Source organism: Gracilinanus agilis, chromosome 6, assembly GCF_016433145.1.
Source record: "Gracilinanus agilis isolate LMUSP501 chromosome 6, AgileGrace, whole genome shotgun sequence".
NCBI classification, from domain to species: Eukaryota; Metazoa; Chordata; class Mammalia; order Didelphimorphia; family Didelphidae; genus Gracilinanus; species Gracilinanus agilis.
In genome coordinates this window covers 244,917,471-244,933,761 of record NC_058135.1, presented here as the reverse complement: position 1 = coordinate 244,933,761, position 16,291 = coordinate 244,917,471, and the positions used below count along the sequence as shown (strand labels likewise).

At 37.0% G+C, this 16,291-nt stretch overlaps 1 protein-coding gene across 2 annotated transcripts in view; it reads right to left on the bottom strand.

The window, feature by feature from the left end:
• The window catches only part of PRMT3 (protein arginine methyltransferase 3), a 181,508-nt gene that overhangs the window by 27,407 nt on the left and 137,810 nt on the right, over positions 1–16,291 (bottom strand). For both annotated transcript variants that reach the window (XM_044680312.1, XM_044680311.1), the window contains exons 14-15: positions 2,369–2,419; positions 2,085–2,172 (exon numbers count right to left, since the gene is read on the bottom strand). In XM_044680312.1, the coding sequence (XP_044536247.1) occupies positions 2,085–2,172; positions 2,369–2,419 (139 nt within the window). The remainder of the gene's footprint in view (positions 1–2,084; positions 2,173–2,368; positions 2,420–16,291) is intronic.

Here is a 16,291-nt window from a genome sequence, read left to right as displayed (position 1 = left end):
GCCATACCTATCAAGCTACCAAAAAACTTCTTTACTGAATTAGAAAAAACTATAACAAATTTCATTTGGAATAACAAAAGATCAAGAATATCAAGGGAAATAATGAAAAAAAATGTGAAGGAAGGGGGCCTAGCAGTACCAGATATTACACTATACTATAAAGCAGCAGTCATCAAAACAATATGGTACTGGCTAAGAGATAGAGAGGAGGATCAATGGAATAGACTGGGGATAAATGACATCAGCAAGACAGTGTATGATAAACCCAAAGAGCCCAACTTTTGGGACATGAATCCACTATTTGACAAAAACTGCTGGGAAATTTGGAAAACAATATGGGAGAGATTAGGTCTAGATCAACATCTCCCACCCTACACCAAGATAAATTCAGAATGGGTGAACGACTTGAATATAAAGAGGGAAACTATAAACATGTTAAGTGAACACAGAATAGTTTACTTGTCAGATCTCTGGGAAAGGAAAGACTTTAAAACCAAGCAAGAGTTAGAGAAAATTACAAAATGTAAATTAAATGGTTTTGATTATATTAAACTAAAAAGTTCTGTACTAGCAGCAATGCAATGACCCAAGACAATTCTGAGGGATTTATGGAAAAGAACGGTACCCACATTCAGAGGAAGTAATACAGGAGTGGAAAGAGAAGAAAAATAACTGCTTGAACACATGGGTTGAGGCAGACATGATTGGGGATGTAGCCTCAAAACTACCACGCCAATGCAACTATCAACAATTTGGAAATAAGTCTTGATCAACGACACATGTTAAAACCAGTGGAAATACGCATCAGCCATGGGGGGAGGGGGAAGTCGGGGTGGTGAAGGGGAAAGTAAGAGCATGAATTATGTAACCATGTTAACTTTTCAAAAAATAAATATTAATAAATGTTTAAAAAAAAAAACCCGAGGCACACAGATTAAGTGATTTGCCCAGAGTCAAGTGGCTTGTTGAGGCCACATTTTAACTCACTCCTGGTCCAGCGCTTTCTTCTTGCTGCAGGAGGAGTTTGGGAAATGCATCAAAAGCTGAACAGAGAAGCATTAACAGATTAATAAAGGGGGATTTTCAATTTCCTGCAAAACTACTGTAATTTTCTCATTGCTAAAAGGAAAACAGTGAACATTTTACTGACTTTCTTAAATAAAAAGGGACCTTTTTCCCAAAAGGGAGAAAAGACCACTAAGGTAGAAACAGAAAACATCTTAGAGTTTCAGAGAGAAGAGGAAAGGAAGGCTGAAAACAGACATGTATATGAGATTTGGGAAAGTAGGTTTCCTAAATCACATATCTGACTCTGCCACTCCTCTGTTTAAAATGCTCAGATGGCTTCTTACAACTTCTCAAATAAAATAAAAGCTTCTCTGTCACTTAAAGCCTTTCACAATCTGGTTCCAACTTACTTTCCACACTAATTTCCCTTTTACTCCCTTAAGTATAGGTGATAAGTGGCAGAATTGGGATTTCAACTTGGGATCATTGACAAAGTTCAACACTCTTTTCACTGTGTCATATTGCTTCTCTTCAAGAAGTATAAATATGGCTTTTTACATTGTGCCTGAAATTTATAAAAAAGAAATAATCTATATGTAATGTAGATTATTTTAAAGAATTTTAAAAATAACAAATATGAATTGTGTCATATAAATATGTGAATTTGGGTTGGAAAATGAAATGGACTAAAATTTTTAATCAATATATATGCCTAATACTTCAACTTTATAAATGATCAGCAGTCAGAAGTTGGGCAATTTTATCTTTACATTCTGTAGGGAAACAACATAACCTTTCTAATTCATTTATTAGAACAGTTAATTCATCAGTGTGTTATACTATGAAATACATTATTATAAAGCAAAGAAGAATGTTTATTTATTTCTCCTTTAATTATTTCATCTTATTGAGACTCCTTCAAAACTAAATTTTTTCAATTAAAATTTGTAGACAGTAATAGGTACAGTTGTCACATCACAGCACCATGTGAATATAGTAGGTACTGAATAAGTATTTGCAGGTTGGAATATTTTCATCCAAGTTTGAATATTTCTCACTCTACTTGTCTTTCTTACCCGCTTTAACAGAAAATGGCTTCTCAAGTAGAAATATTGTTTGCTTCCAGTGGGTTTGGGTAGCATGGGGACCAGTAGAGAATAAAACCTGCAGAGGCAGAGTGCAAAAGTAATTGATTGAGTACAAGCCTTTTAGTATCACGCTACATTAATCAGTACCAAACACATAACAAATGCTTGCAACAGCAAAATATGCTTAGCTATGTATCAACAAGGAAGAGGTAAACTCCAGACAAAAAAGTGCATTTAATAGATTTAATTCATTATGTAACCTACATACTTACTTTTTTGTGGCAGTTCTTCTCAAAAAAGATATCAAAATAGCCAGCAATTGCCTATTAAAAAAGAAAAAAGGAATATCAGTAATGATATTTAATGACTGATTATTCATTCCTTTTTTAGGTAGAGAATCTCTTCCCATATCGCTGAACAAAAAGATCTATTTCTTGAGTTATATTATACATCTACACACACATACGCACGCAAAGTTTCCAAGGCAGAAGAGCAGTAAGGATTAGGCAATGGGGTTAAGTGACTTGCCTAGGGTAACCCAGTTAGGAAGCATCTGAGGCCAGATTTAAACCCAGGCCCTCTTGCCTCCAGGTATCTTTCTATCCACTAAGCCCCTTAGCTGCCTCTCACAATATATTTTTCCACTGAAATGATATGATTAAGTTCTCATGCTAGCTCACAAAAGTTTATTCAATCCAATACTGGTGAAATGATACCTGTAGTTCCATAATACTACTAGTGTTAATTTACTATTTAAAATTACAATTTCCTATTCAATATTTTGCATGGATGGATCCTGTTTTCTCTCTTTCTTTGACTCCAGGAGAATACAGGCCTAGTAGTAGTACACTACTTCATCAAAAGGTGTTTAGTTTAGCGACATGACTGGCAAAGATGGAGGAGGAAGCCACATAGTTAATGTCTCTCCTATAACTTCTCCCCTAAAGATCTAGGAAGAGGGATTTCATCTAAAAATTAGTCTACCCAAGCTCTAATTGAGAAAGCAAAAGACTATATAAACTAGGAGGAAGGGGTGGGTGGAGAAGGTATCATTTCAACTTTATTTTGAACAGGTTAAAGATGATAATATATAAAAGTCTGGTATAGAAATATATTTTCCTCAAAAAGGAAATAAGGAAATGGGGAGTGAGAAAAAGGAAGAACAAGAGGGAGGGTACATTCAGGGAGGGATTAGTTATATGCAAAACAAATTCTGTCAGAAGTTTTAAAAGAAATAAAAAGGGGGTGGGGGCAATCTGTGATTGGAATGTAGGTGAAGAGGAACAAGGGATAATGGTCTGGAGTAAATTGTACCAAGTGCTAAGCACACCTCTTCTTTCTCAACATCTGAAAGAAATGTAAGAGAATTGGGTGGAAGAAAATACAGGATCACTATAACTATGAATGTGAGTAGGATGAAAAAAGCTTTTGGGAACATGTAACACTCATTTTTCTGTTAAAAATAGTATTAACGGGGGCAGCTGGGTAGCTCAGTGGAGTGAGAGTCAGGCCTAGAGACAGGAGGTCCTAGGTTCAAACCCTGCCTCAGCCACTTCCCAGCTGTGTGACCCTGGGCAAGTCACTTGACCCCCATTGCCCACCCTTACCACTCTTCCACCTATGAGACAATATACCAAAGTACAAGGGTTTAAAAAAAAATAGTATTAACACTGAAATAAATGGACCTTTTCTTCATATGGCAAGTATTATTGATCTACAACTCTGAGCCAGTATTCTGTGTGAGAGGGATAAACTAGAGGTCTGGAAAGATTAGAAGTAAAGCCAAGATAGCCATTATTATCACTACTATTTGAGATATTAGCAATTTTAGCTCTAGTGAGAAGAAAAAGAAATTGAACAAATAAACATAGGCATAAAGGAAACAAAATTATTGCTTTTTTGCAAATGACATATTTTACTCACTGAACCATGAATCAACTAAATATTTAAAAATTGACAATAAATTCACCAAAGTTGCAGGATGTAAAATAAATCCCCATAAGTAATCAGCATTCTTATAAATTACCAACAAGGTCCAGCAGGAATAAACAAAAGAGAAATTTCATTCAAAATAACCACCTCTGGCAAAACTTGAAAGCAATTGGATAGGAATTAGGTTTAGATGAACATCTCAAACCAAATACCAATATAAGCTTAAAAATACATCTAACATAAGCTTAGATATATATATCAGAAACAAATTAGATGAATAAGTAAAACATTTTCTTTCAAATCAATAGATAGGAAAGAGTTTGTGATCAAACAGGAGAAAGAGAGATTCTAGAAGGTAAATGGACAATTTTTATTTTATAAAATTAAAAAGGTCTTTGCACAAATGAAACTAATGCAGTTAAAATTAGAATTAAATAGTTAACTGTGAAATAAATTCTTTGTGGAAAGTTTCTTTTGATAATGATCCTTTTCCTAAGATATTTAAGGAACTGTTTCAAATCTGTAAGACAAAAGAATCATTTTCCAGCTGATAAATGGCCAAAGCACACAAATAGGTAGTTCTTAAAGCAAAAAATATGTTATCAATGTCTATGAGAAAAAATGTTCTAACTAATATTTAAAGAAATATAAATTAAAGCAATTCTGATGTTCCACTTCATACTCATTAGATTAGCTCAATGACAAATGTTACAAAAGCTGAGAGAAAACATGCCTTGTTAGTAAATTGGTCTAACTTTTCTAGAGAGCAATCATGACCTATATCTAAAAAGTCACTTAACAGTACCTAACCCTTGATCCAATTAAGGGGTACTCCAAAGAGATAAAAAGGGATCCATATGCACAAAAATATTTATATCAATTCTTTTGTAGTGGAAAAGAAATAGAAACTAGGGGACAAAGAGGAACATAAATTGGGAAATAGTTTAACAAATTATGGCAAATGAATGTGATAGAATGTTATTATATTAAAAGACAGAATGAAAAGGTACAATGTTTCAGAGAAACCTAGGAAGTCTTACATGAAATGATACAGAGTGAAGTGAGCAGAACCAAGAGAATAATTTATACAGTGACAAAACTATTGTAAAAAGAAATACATTAAAATAAATCTAAAAATCATGATTCTAGAGGACTGATGATGAATTTTTTATGAGGAATGATGAATCTTCTGGGGAAGCTGTGGATTTAAGATGAAGAAAGAGAGCTGGACATGGACAATATGGGATTTAGTTTTGCTTGACAAGGCATATACAATATAAGGATTTTGTCTTCCCTACCCCTCAATGGGGTGATCTATGGATCCTTTAAATGTCTATATTGCCCTCTTGTTGTAGAATTTCAGGGCAGTTTTGCTGAATAATTTCTTTTAGTATGGAGTCCAAATTTCTATTAATTTATGCTTTTTCAGGAAAACCAATGATTCTCAAATTGTCTCTTCTAGATCTGTTTTCTTGATCTGTCAATTTCTCAGTGAGATATTTCATGTTTCCTTCTATTTTATCAGTCTTTTGACTTTGCTTTATATGTTCTTGCTGTCTTGAGAGAGCATTGGCTTCTACTTGCCCAATACTGGTCGTTAGAGACTAGTTTTCTGCTATAACCTTTTGATTTTCCTTTTTGATTTGGTCTATCCTGTTTTCCAGCTATTTGATTTTGGTCTCCAATTTGCTTATCAATTCTTTTGATTTGGGGGCATCTTTCTCCAATTGGGAGTTTCTGTCTTTTAAAATGTTAATTTCCTTTTGAGCTATTTCCCACTTCTCTCGCCAAATCTTTCCATCTTTCTCATGATATCATATTTGAACTCTTCAAGAGCTTGTGACCAATTTTCATTTTTTGGGGGAAGATTTTGATGTGATTACTTGTTTGTTCTCCTCTGCTATTTGCTCTGTTGTCCGGATTTTTTCTGTGTAAAAGTTGTTGAGTGTTAAAGATTTATTCTTGATCTTTCTCTTTTGGATTCTTGTGACTGGCTTGCCATTATTATTATTTATTTCTCAGTCAGAAGTCTGGGTGAGGTAGACAGGCTCTCTGCTTATGGAGCTGTGGAGCAGTTTTTGCCTGAGTCATAGCTCCATGCGCCCTCTCTGCTTTAGCCTCAGGCCCAGGGTCTGTCTGCACTCTTTAGGCTCCTGAGGTCTCAGGTCTAGTTGTTCTCAGCATCAAGCCTCCTGGTGGTCTCCTTGCTTGCTCCTCTGCCCAAAGCACCTTTAACAGTCTCAGCTCTGCTTCCATAGTCATGCACCCTATCTGCACTGGGTTCCCACCCAAGGTCCAACACCTGCATCTGCGTCTGAGCTCAAGGTCTGTGTTCAAAGTCCGGTTCTTTAGCCTCTTCGGGTCTTAAGTCTTGCTGCTCTCAGGAGCAGGCCCTGGTGATCCCAGGTAGCTGCCAAGAACTTAATGAATGCCCCAAACTTGCTCTAACTCTTGTGCGCTGGCTTTGGCACTGTAGGTGGTATGGGGGGGGGGGGGCTAAAGCTCACATTTTAGTGAGAGCTATTTCACCCCCTTATAGCATGAAAATGCCCCAATCCCATGTACCTTCAACTCTGTACCCTGTTGTGGGGTCCCTTTGTTCATCTGGATTTGTTTTTATGTCCTCTTGAGGAGTCCTATATGTGTGGGTTAGGAGAGGTTAAGCAGCTGCTTTTTACTCTGCTGCCATCTTAACCCGGAAAGCATACATACAAAGGTAATGAAAGACTAATCATAAGCAACCCAAAAGGTCAACTTGTTTGATTTTGGCATGGGAAAATGTCATCTAGGGTCCCTGGGAATGGCCCGGATATTTTGAAGGGGTGGGTATGGATGGAAGCCTCAATGTTGAGTAAATATAAAGGAATGAGTGGAAATGGTAGAGGAATTGACCAGGAGGAGGGATGGTGGAATGACTATCTCACACAGAGGAAGAATGGGTACAGGAATTGCCACAGAGAAGGGGGTGAGGGGATAAAAGGCTGGGAATACTAGAACCCTATTTTAATCAGATCTGGGATAAAGAGAGTACAGCATACATAATTAGATGAGTAAAAATCTTCTTAACTGTCGGACTAGAAACACGGAAGAAAAACAACTGCTTGATCACATGGTTCAATGGGGTTATGATTGGGAATGTAGACTCTAAATGATTACTCTAGTGCAAATATTAATAATATGGAAATCGGTATTGATCAATGACACATGTACAGTGAAATTGCTCATTGGTTACAGGAGGGAAGGGAAAGAACATAAATCATGTAGCCATGGAAAAACACTCAAAATTAATTAAATAAATGAACTTAATTTAAAAAATGAAATGTAAAAAAAAAAAAAACAACATACAGAAAAACAAGAGGGAAAGGGGATGAGATATGGGAAGGACTGGGAGTACCCTGGAGGGACTAAGGGAATAAAAGGAAAAAAAGAAACTAAAGAGTTCATGTGATAGTACAAAAAGTCATTAACAAAACTGAACATTTTTAGTTTGTATTTATTCTGTTCTGTTCTTATTTTATATTTATTTGTGATTATAAGAAAAAAACTGAATTATGCTATCACCATTTTTGTTAATAGGAAAATACAGCATTTTGTTTTTGAAAAAGGCATTAAATAAAGATTCCAAAATGTACTAAAGTACATTGATTACGGAAAATCATTATATAGTTAATTTGTGTACTGTGCTTCTTTTGTTTAGAATATAAAACTGCATTGGATTTTGTACACTAATATAGAATCCAAACAAAACTCAATACTTAACCTTTGGGGTTATTAAATTTTAACATACAACCAGAAAAAAATCAGCATGTTTTGCAACTTCTTGTTAGATATGTAAGATGGAGGCAAGACCATGCCAATCAGTGTTTGGGGTTTCTGGGCTCCATTTGGGAGCAGATCCCTGAACCCCACACTTTCCTTGAACCTTATCAGAAGATTCTAGGTTCATCTCCTAGCTGGCTCACCACTTGTATTAAGGTGGCTAATGAGGAAGAGGATAAAGCTAAGGGAATAAGGTGGAAGGAGTGTGGCAATCCCCTCCTCATTCACTATTGGCCACTAATATTGTAAGACTATGACAAGGCTCCCCTTGGAAATTGGGAGACCCAGGGAAGGTGTGCCACCACTCGAGGGTTAGAGGTAAGGTTTCTTCACAGGCTGGGGTATGAGGTCACCCGGTTCGTTGCTGCTTAGAACCAGGGTTCACAAAAGCACCCCCCTTGATCAATGGTCTGCACCACAGGAGGTCTGGCTAAAGAGGTAGATCTCAGTCAGGCAAAGTTATTCTACTTCTTCTCTTATCTATCTCAAGAATAAGTTGTATGCGGGACAGCTGGGTAGCTCAGTGGATTGAGAGTCAGGCCTAGAGACAGGAGGTCCTAGGTTCAAATCTGGCCTCAGACACTTCCCAGCTGTGTGACCCCGGGCAAGTCACTTGACCCCCATTGCCCACCTTTACCAATCTTCCACCTATGAGACAATACACAGAAGTTAAGGGTTTAAACAAACAAAAACAAAAACAAAAAAGAATAAGTTGTATGCTATCTGACTTTAAAGTATTTAATGAGGATAACAGGGTATTGGATTAAAGTGGTGGTCAGTGGGAGCAGGAAGCCCTAATTCTTGACCCCTTCGGGTCCTTCACCTTGAGGAGACCAAGTCTTTCTCAACTCAAAGCTTCTCCTACCCTTTCCACTAAACCTATGCCTAATATCTCTAATCAGTTTGTCTATATTTGATAAGGGTCTCTGTAAGATAAGGTTCAAGGAAAGTGTGTGTGTGTGGGGGGGGGTTTCAGGGATCTGCTCCCAAATGGAATCCAGAAACCCCAAACACTGAATGGCACAGTTTTGGACTGAGGTGATATCAAGATGACTGCGGAAAAAGGTATCAGATCTTCTCAATCAGGTCAGGAAACTCTCAAGGACAGCCTTCAGGTTGCTCAGAGCTCCTTTCTCCTTCTCCCCTCACTGAGCTCTTACCCCCAAAGACCCTCTTCTCAGGAAAATCCTTTCCAGAAGTCTCTCTGCTCTTCCAACTGCCATTTGGTCTCCTGCTCCTCTTCCAAGATTCTGTGTCTCCCCACCTCCCCCATACCCCGCCCCAGAATCTTTTGCATCCATATTACAGAAAACAAGAATATTGTCTAGTTTCAGTTGTTAGATGTAAGGATGGGTGGTTTTGGTGCAGAGGAGAGGGAACCAAAAGGAGCCAGAGAAGGCAGTTGCTGACAGTTGAGATGGAGGGGATTCTGGGAGATTCTCCGGATGAAGGAGGAAGAGGAGAGGTCTTCAGGTGGAGGACTGGGAAGAGGGAGGAGGAGGACAACCCAGCTCAGATCTAGTCCTGAGGGCTTCCTGAGGGTCTTTCTTTGGAAACTGAAACCCTGATTCCCTGACCAAAGCCATTCCATTCCATCTCACCCATCAAGACTTCAACCATAGAGTTAGTTTGGGCTCCATTTTGGGAGCAATCTCTTAGTCTCCTCCCAACCTTGCTGAGAGACCTCCTTTCAGTCAAACTTACAATTATAGAAAAGGAAAGAAACAGAAAACTAGAAATAGAAGGAGAAGGAGCGGGGGAAGAAGCTTAGGAGTGGGAAACCCAAAAGTTCCCTCCTAAGTGACAGACCCCATAGAAATGGAGAAGAGGGAACCCCAAAATCCCTCTGCCATTCACCTCTTTTCCCAATTCCTGAATTGTGAATAATAAAAGCCATTCATCAGTCAGACAGCATTCCAGAGTGCCTGAGACAAGGAGGGAGAGGAGAACCACAGCTTGGTCTGGCTGCTTCCACCTTGAAGCCAGAACACCTGCTGTGAAATTAACTGATTGGGGGGGGAGGTTTGTGTGAACCCCATCCTTATTCGGAATCTGATTGGGGTACCACATAGCTCATCTTATAGGGAAGCCTCGCCCCCAACTCCTGTGGGGTGGCACGACCATCCAGGTTGCCCAGTATCAGGGTGATACCCCTTGAAGTCTCCCAGTGTATATTCAGCCCCAGGGGAGAGCTGGAAGAGAGACTCACCTCACAGACTTTCTCTATCTTCCCTCTATCAAACATTCCCTGACTGGTTCCTTTATTATTACATAGATGACCAGAAGACTAAGTAGATGACTAAAACATATGGAACACTGAGCTTTTTTTTCAAATGTACAGATTTCCTATTTTTTCTAAATCTCTTTTATAATATTGCTTCAGTTCATTTCAAAAGTGTGTTTCTATTACTTATGTAATAAAGCATACTAAATTATTATTTTATGAAACTCACTGTGTGGAACTAATTACTTTCAATCCTGAAAGAATGTGGTCATATACTAAAACTGTCATTGGAGACTAAAAATATTCAAAATGGTAATGCTAAGGAAATAAAAATGGTACTTCTAATTATAATAATAAATGTTTTGAGCTGGAAGAAAACCTTAGAAAACATTAACTCTAACCTCTTCATTTTTAGATGAAAAAAGCTGAGGAATAGAGCAATAAAGTAAATTGTTCAAGGTTATATAGAGAATTATTGCTGAATTGAAACTAGGATCTTTGTCTTCTAACTTGTTGATTATCTTCATTAAACTCACTTAATTCTTTATATATTTTTTATTTTACAGTATTCTTATTGTTGGTCAAATTTTCCCCCTAGAATCCCTAGACATACAAGGCAATAAATCTAAAAAATTGCTACAGGTCAACTGTAGACACTGGAGGGAAATAGTTCTGGAGTTAGAAAATCTTTGTTCAAATCTCACTTATTCTACTCCCTACATCTTAGGCAAGTTATATGATCTCTCTGGCCTTCAAGTTTCCTCATCTATAAAATGAGACAATTAAACTAAATGGCCTTTAAGAATCATTTCAGTTCTAAGGTTATGATTTTATGGTGCTATTGTAGCATAGGGAGAATCTACTGGATTAGGTGTCAGAAGGCTGAATTTTTAGTTCCAGCTCTCTTTAACCTGTCTGTATGCTGTGCGCCCTTGAGTAGTTTTTAATCACTTCAGTGTAATAGTGGGCCATTTTAAAAGTATACTTAGAAGGGAACATGATTTTGATTGGCTCTTTTACTGACCAGTTCTCTCCATACTTCTAGTGAAATGTAATTCTTTAATGTTTCCTTATAAATACAACATGCTAGAGGAACTTCCTTGTTCAATCAATCAAGAAGTAACTATTAATTGCCTACTATTGTCAGGCATTGTTCTAGGCATTGCAGATTCAAAGACAAAAACGAAGTAGTCCTTACTCTCAAGGTACTTACATTCAATTGGGCAATGGGAATATGAACATACAAAGGTTAGTAAATAGAGACATATAAAGCAAACACAAAGCAATTTGGGGAAAATGAAAAACTAAGACCATGAAGAGCCTAATTGAGAAAGTAACACTTGAACTGAGCTTTATAAGAATCTGTGGAGGATTCTAAAAAGCAGGTGAGAGATGAAGTGCTTCATTTGAGCATATGATGAAATCACTTCCATCTACTTTATCTGCTTCTCCAAGAACCGCCTTTGGGCCAGCATCCTATTTAAATGTAACATCTTAAAGTCTTCTGATTTCTTTTATGGCAACAAAATTCATATTTATAGGGCTAATTAAAAACACCACAGATGATTATCTATCCATTACTTTACAGACAATTTGGTAATGAACATGCTTTTCTGCTTACCCCTGTCACCTGCAGGTCCAGTCCTTCCATTTAAATTATCTCCTTCTCTACTTTGACACCTAATGGTGGTGGAAAGCTGAAAGTGATGATACCAATCTTTCTGCCACCACTCCCATTAAAGTGATTAAAATGTGCTCCTTCTTGATTACCTCAAGTAGGTGTTACATTTTTTGGTTCCTTCACTAGTTCTGCCCAATTTGAAATCATTCATTTTTCATCATCAGTAATTTTAACGACACATATGCAGTAACAAGAAACAAAAGGATATGAAGCCTACAGCATATGGTGTTCACAATGAACACCCCCCTCCCTGCCCTGGCAAATATTTGTTAAATACAAACCCCAAGCATCAATGATGTCTGCTTAGTTGCAATTACAGAAGCAGATGGAAAAGTTTTACATTTAGCTTTAAGTGAACAGGCAAATAACACATCAAAGACTAGGGGGAAAATTGTATGATTGGGAAAAGAGGTGCTTAGGATTCTAGTCACCATTAAGATATAAATAGTTCATTGTTTTGATACTCAAGTGGCTAAGGCATGAGGTGACAGAAATATTAACAAATAATATGTCAATTCAGGTAAATTCAAAATATATTATATTAAAATCTACTGTGTGTACAGCATTGGTCTAGAATTCAAAAATTAGGAAAAAACACAATCTCTACTCTACCTGGGCTTATAGCTTAATAGGATATACACTCACATTAACTATGATACATTAAGAAGTACAAAAGAAAGGTGAAAATTAAAGGATCCTTCTGCCTTTTTTTCCCTAGGAAGAGGGAGCCTTTATCAATCAGAGGTAATGGGAAAGGTTTCATGGAAAAAGTAATATTTGAGTTGGACATTTAAAGGCTGGGCAGAAATTCAACAGATAAAGGGAAGGAATTAAAAAGGACTAAATGGGTGGGGTGAGAAGGAGGCTCAGTTTTGCTAGTTTATAATGGATGTGGAAAATGGAATGAAATGTGGTTGGAAAGATAGCAGCATGAAATTGTGGAGGGACACAAATGCCAGTTAAGGAAGAAGAGCTTTATTCATCTGAAGAGGGAGTTCTGGAGAGAGAAGTAACACTTAGATTATTAGTCTTGAAGCAACAAAAAGGAGGGGTTGGAAAAAGGATAGGAGAGAGGTAAAAAAACGTATTAGGAGGTTCCACAATAGTTAAAATACCTTGTAATGCTAGCTTATACTGGGATAGTCTCAGTGGGAAAAGAGAAAAAGGGATAAATCAGAAGGATATTACAGAAGTACAATTCAAAATAATCAGGTAAACTAAAACTAAGGAGGTAAATTGTGGAATTTCTGTAATAGATCATCTCCAAATTCTGTATATAAAATCAAAGGATATTTTTATGCAAGAATAGATGAAAATGGAATAAAAAATGTAAGTTTCACATGAATAAAAATGACAGTCTATGTTTAATAAAACACTTATAATAATCAACTTTTGCCATAAAAGACCAACAAAATGTTTACATTTACATTTTTGATAAGTACTTCGCCCTTGTTGTTTCAGATGCAGAATGCTGATATAAATAATATAACGGGTTTCTTGCTCTATAAGGGACCTAAGAAACTCCAAACTGGAGCATACTTTTTTGGGTATTTTTATATTTTTATTCATAAATACTTATGACACAGTAGGTAATGGGAAAAATATTAGCAAAGCATATTCCTTTAAAGTTGTATAAAATAAAAGAATGGCTGTGCCTGACAACAATTCAATATGATACAATTTTGGAATGATTTTTATCTTAAGAAAGATTTACACGAAGATGTAAATCCAGAAGGATAAACTTTGGGTTTCTTTTTTCTAAGACTGAAAAATAAAAATGAAGTTAAGAAAAACTAGGATTGAGATACAAAGTTACTTTATTTTTTTTTAATTTAATTATTTATTTAGAATATGTTCTTTCCCTCCCCTCTTCCTTCCTCCATCCCTGAACCGATGAGCAATTCCACTGAGTTTTTACATATATCACTGTTCAAAACCTATTTCCATATTATTGATATTTGCAATAGAGTGATCATTTAAAGTCAAAATCCCCAATCACATCCCCCTCAAGCCACGTGATCAGTCATATGTTTTTCATCAGTGTTTCTGTTCCCACAATTCTTCCTATGGATATGGATAGCGTTCTGTCTCATAAGTTCCTCTGGATGGTCCAGGGTCATTGCATTGCTGCTAAGTCCATTACATTCAATTGTGCCACAGTGTATCCATCTCTGTATAGAATGTTCTCCTGGTTCTGCTTCTTTAGCTCTGTATCAATTCTTGGAGGTCATTCCAGTTCACATGGAATTCTTCCAATTCATCATTTCTTTTCCCCACAATAGTATTCCATCACCATCAGATAACACAATTTGTTCAGCCGCTCCCTAATTGACGGACACCCCCTCATTTTCTAATTTTTTGCCACTACAAAGAGTACAGCTATAAATATTTTTGTACAGGCAATTTTCCTTATTGTCTCTTACAACGTTACTTTAAATGAAAAATATTGGCTTGTAGGAAAATGTTTGGCTGCCTAATCAATAACTCATTAATGTAGTCCACCTCCCAAAAGTTCGACCCTTGGAAAGAGAAGCAGCCAGTCTCTTGCAAGAAATGGTAATATGGATGGATAGGTATGAGGGGAGTGATCATTAGTAAGCAGAAGAAGAAGATATGAGTTTAGATTCATGAATCCTGACTGATAGTTCCTAGGTTGAATTCAACTCAACAAACATTTTAGTTAAGTACCATCCAGGTCCTAGGCACTGTGATAAAAGTTTAAATGAGGAAAAGAGGTGACACTCTGAGCACTAACAATTTTGAGTATCTAGAAAGGTCACAGGCAAGAGATAGTACTTGAACTCCTACAGCTAGGTGGTACAGAAAGAGTGCTTAAATTCAGAGTCAGAAAGGCCTGAATTCAAATACAGAAACCAGCTATCTGACCCTGAGTAAGTCACTTTGCCTGTGTCTGCCTCAATTTCCTCATCTATAAAATGAAGATAATAAAAGCCCCTCTTTTCCAGGGTGATAGTCAAGATAAAATGAAATATTTGTAAATTGCTTTGAAAACCTTAAAAATGCTATATAAATGCTAGCTACTGCTGCTGCTCCAGCTACTCCCACTAAACTGAGCTTTGAATGGTGCTAGGTAGGAATTCCAAGAGGCCAGTGTGCCAAGGCCCTGCCTCTATAACCCAGCAGCCCTTAGGGAGCTACAATAGCTTCCGGAGCTCTCAGCCATGGACAGTTATTGGGCTTGTACGGTTGTAGAAGGCAATTACAGGGAGCCCTTTGCTGGATCTGGATGTAGAACTCTTGCTGCATTGCCCACACAAAGATCCAGGTCACAGCCCCAGATCACAATTCCACTGTAAGGAGAAGCACCAACATGTACAAATGCTTATAGCTGCAGCACAGCAAGGGACTCTGGTCACAGTTCCAGGGTGAAGAAGAGTCTGTATGGTCATTCAAACACCAGAGCACAAGCTGAGAGAGCATTAAAAACAGCTCTTCTTAGATCATATGACCTTGGTAGAACTGAAAATTTTAGATTACCAAGAGCTGGCTCTGAGGATAGCTATGCAAAGAACCTGAAGGTTGGGACTGTGTCCCTTTCACCACAGGAATGGAGCCCAACTGTAACATTTTTTTTTAAGTTAAAAAAACAAGAAATGGGCTGGAAAAGAAGCAAACAAAAAAAAAGAAACTCAACACAAATTGTCTCAAGGTCAAAAAGAATTAATGGAAGAGCTCAAAAAGGATTTAAAAAATCAAATATGAGAAGTAGAAGAAAATTGGGAAAAGAAATGAGTGATACAGGAGAATCATGAAAAAAGAGATAGACGGCTTCATAAAGGAAGCACAAAAAATGAAGAAAATTATACCTTGAAAAAAGAATAGACAAACTGATAAGAAGCACAAAAATCCACTGAAGTGAAGAACCTTTAAATAGTAGAACTGGCCAAATGTGAAAGGAAGTACAAAAGCTCACTTGGGAAAATAATTTCTAAAAAATTATAACTGGGCAGTGAAAGCTAATAGCTCCATTAGACATCAAGAAACAACAAAACAAAGTCAAAAGGATGGAAAAAATAGAAGAAAATGTGAACTATCTCATTGGGAAAAACATCAGATCTAGAAAATAGATCCAGGAGAGATAATCTAAGAATTATTAGACTACCTGAAAGCCATGATTTTAAAAAAGAGAGAGCCAGACTACACATCATCTTTTAAGAAATTCTCAAGGAAAGTTGCCTTCTAGAGCAAGAGGATAAAATAGAAATTGAAAGAATCCACTGATAACCTCTGAAAGAAATTCCAAAGGAAAACTCTCAGGAACATTATAGCCAAATTCCAGAACTCCTAGGTTAAGGAGAAAATATTGCAAGTGGCCAAAAAAAAAAAAAAAAAAAGAAACAATTCAAATAGCATTAGCACCTTCTATATTACAGGATTGGAGAGTCTAGAATATGATATCTAGAGGGCAAAGGAGCCAGGACTACAACCAAGAATAACCTACAAGGCAAAAATGAATATAATCCGTTGGAAGGAAAAATGGGTATTCAATGAAATAGAGGACTTTTAAGTAGTCCTCAT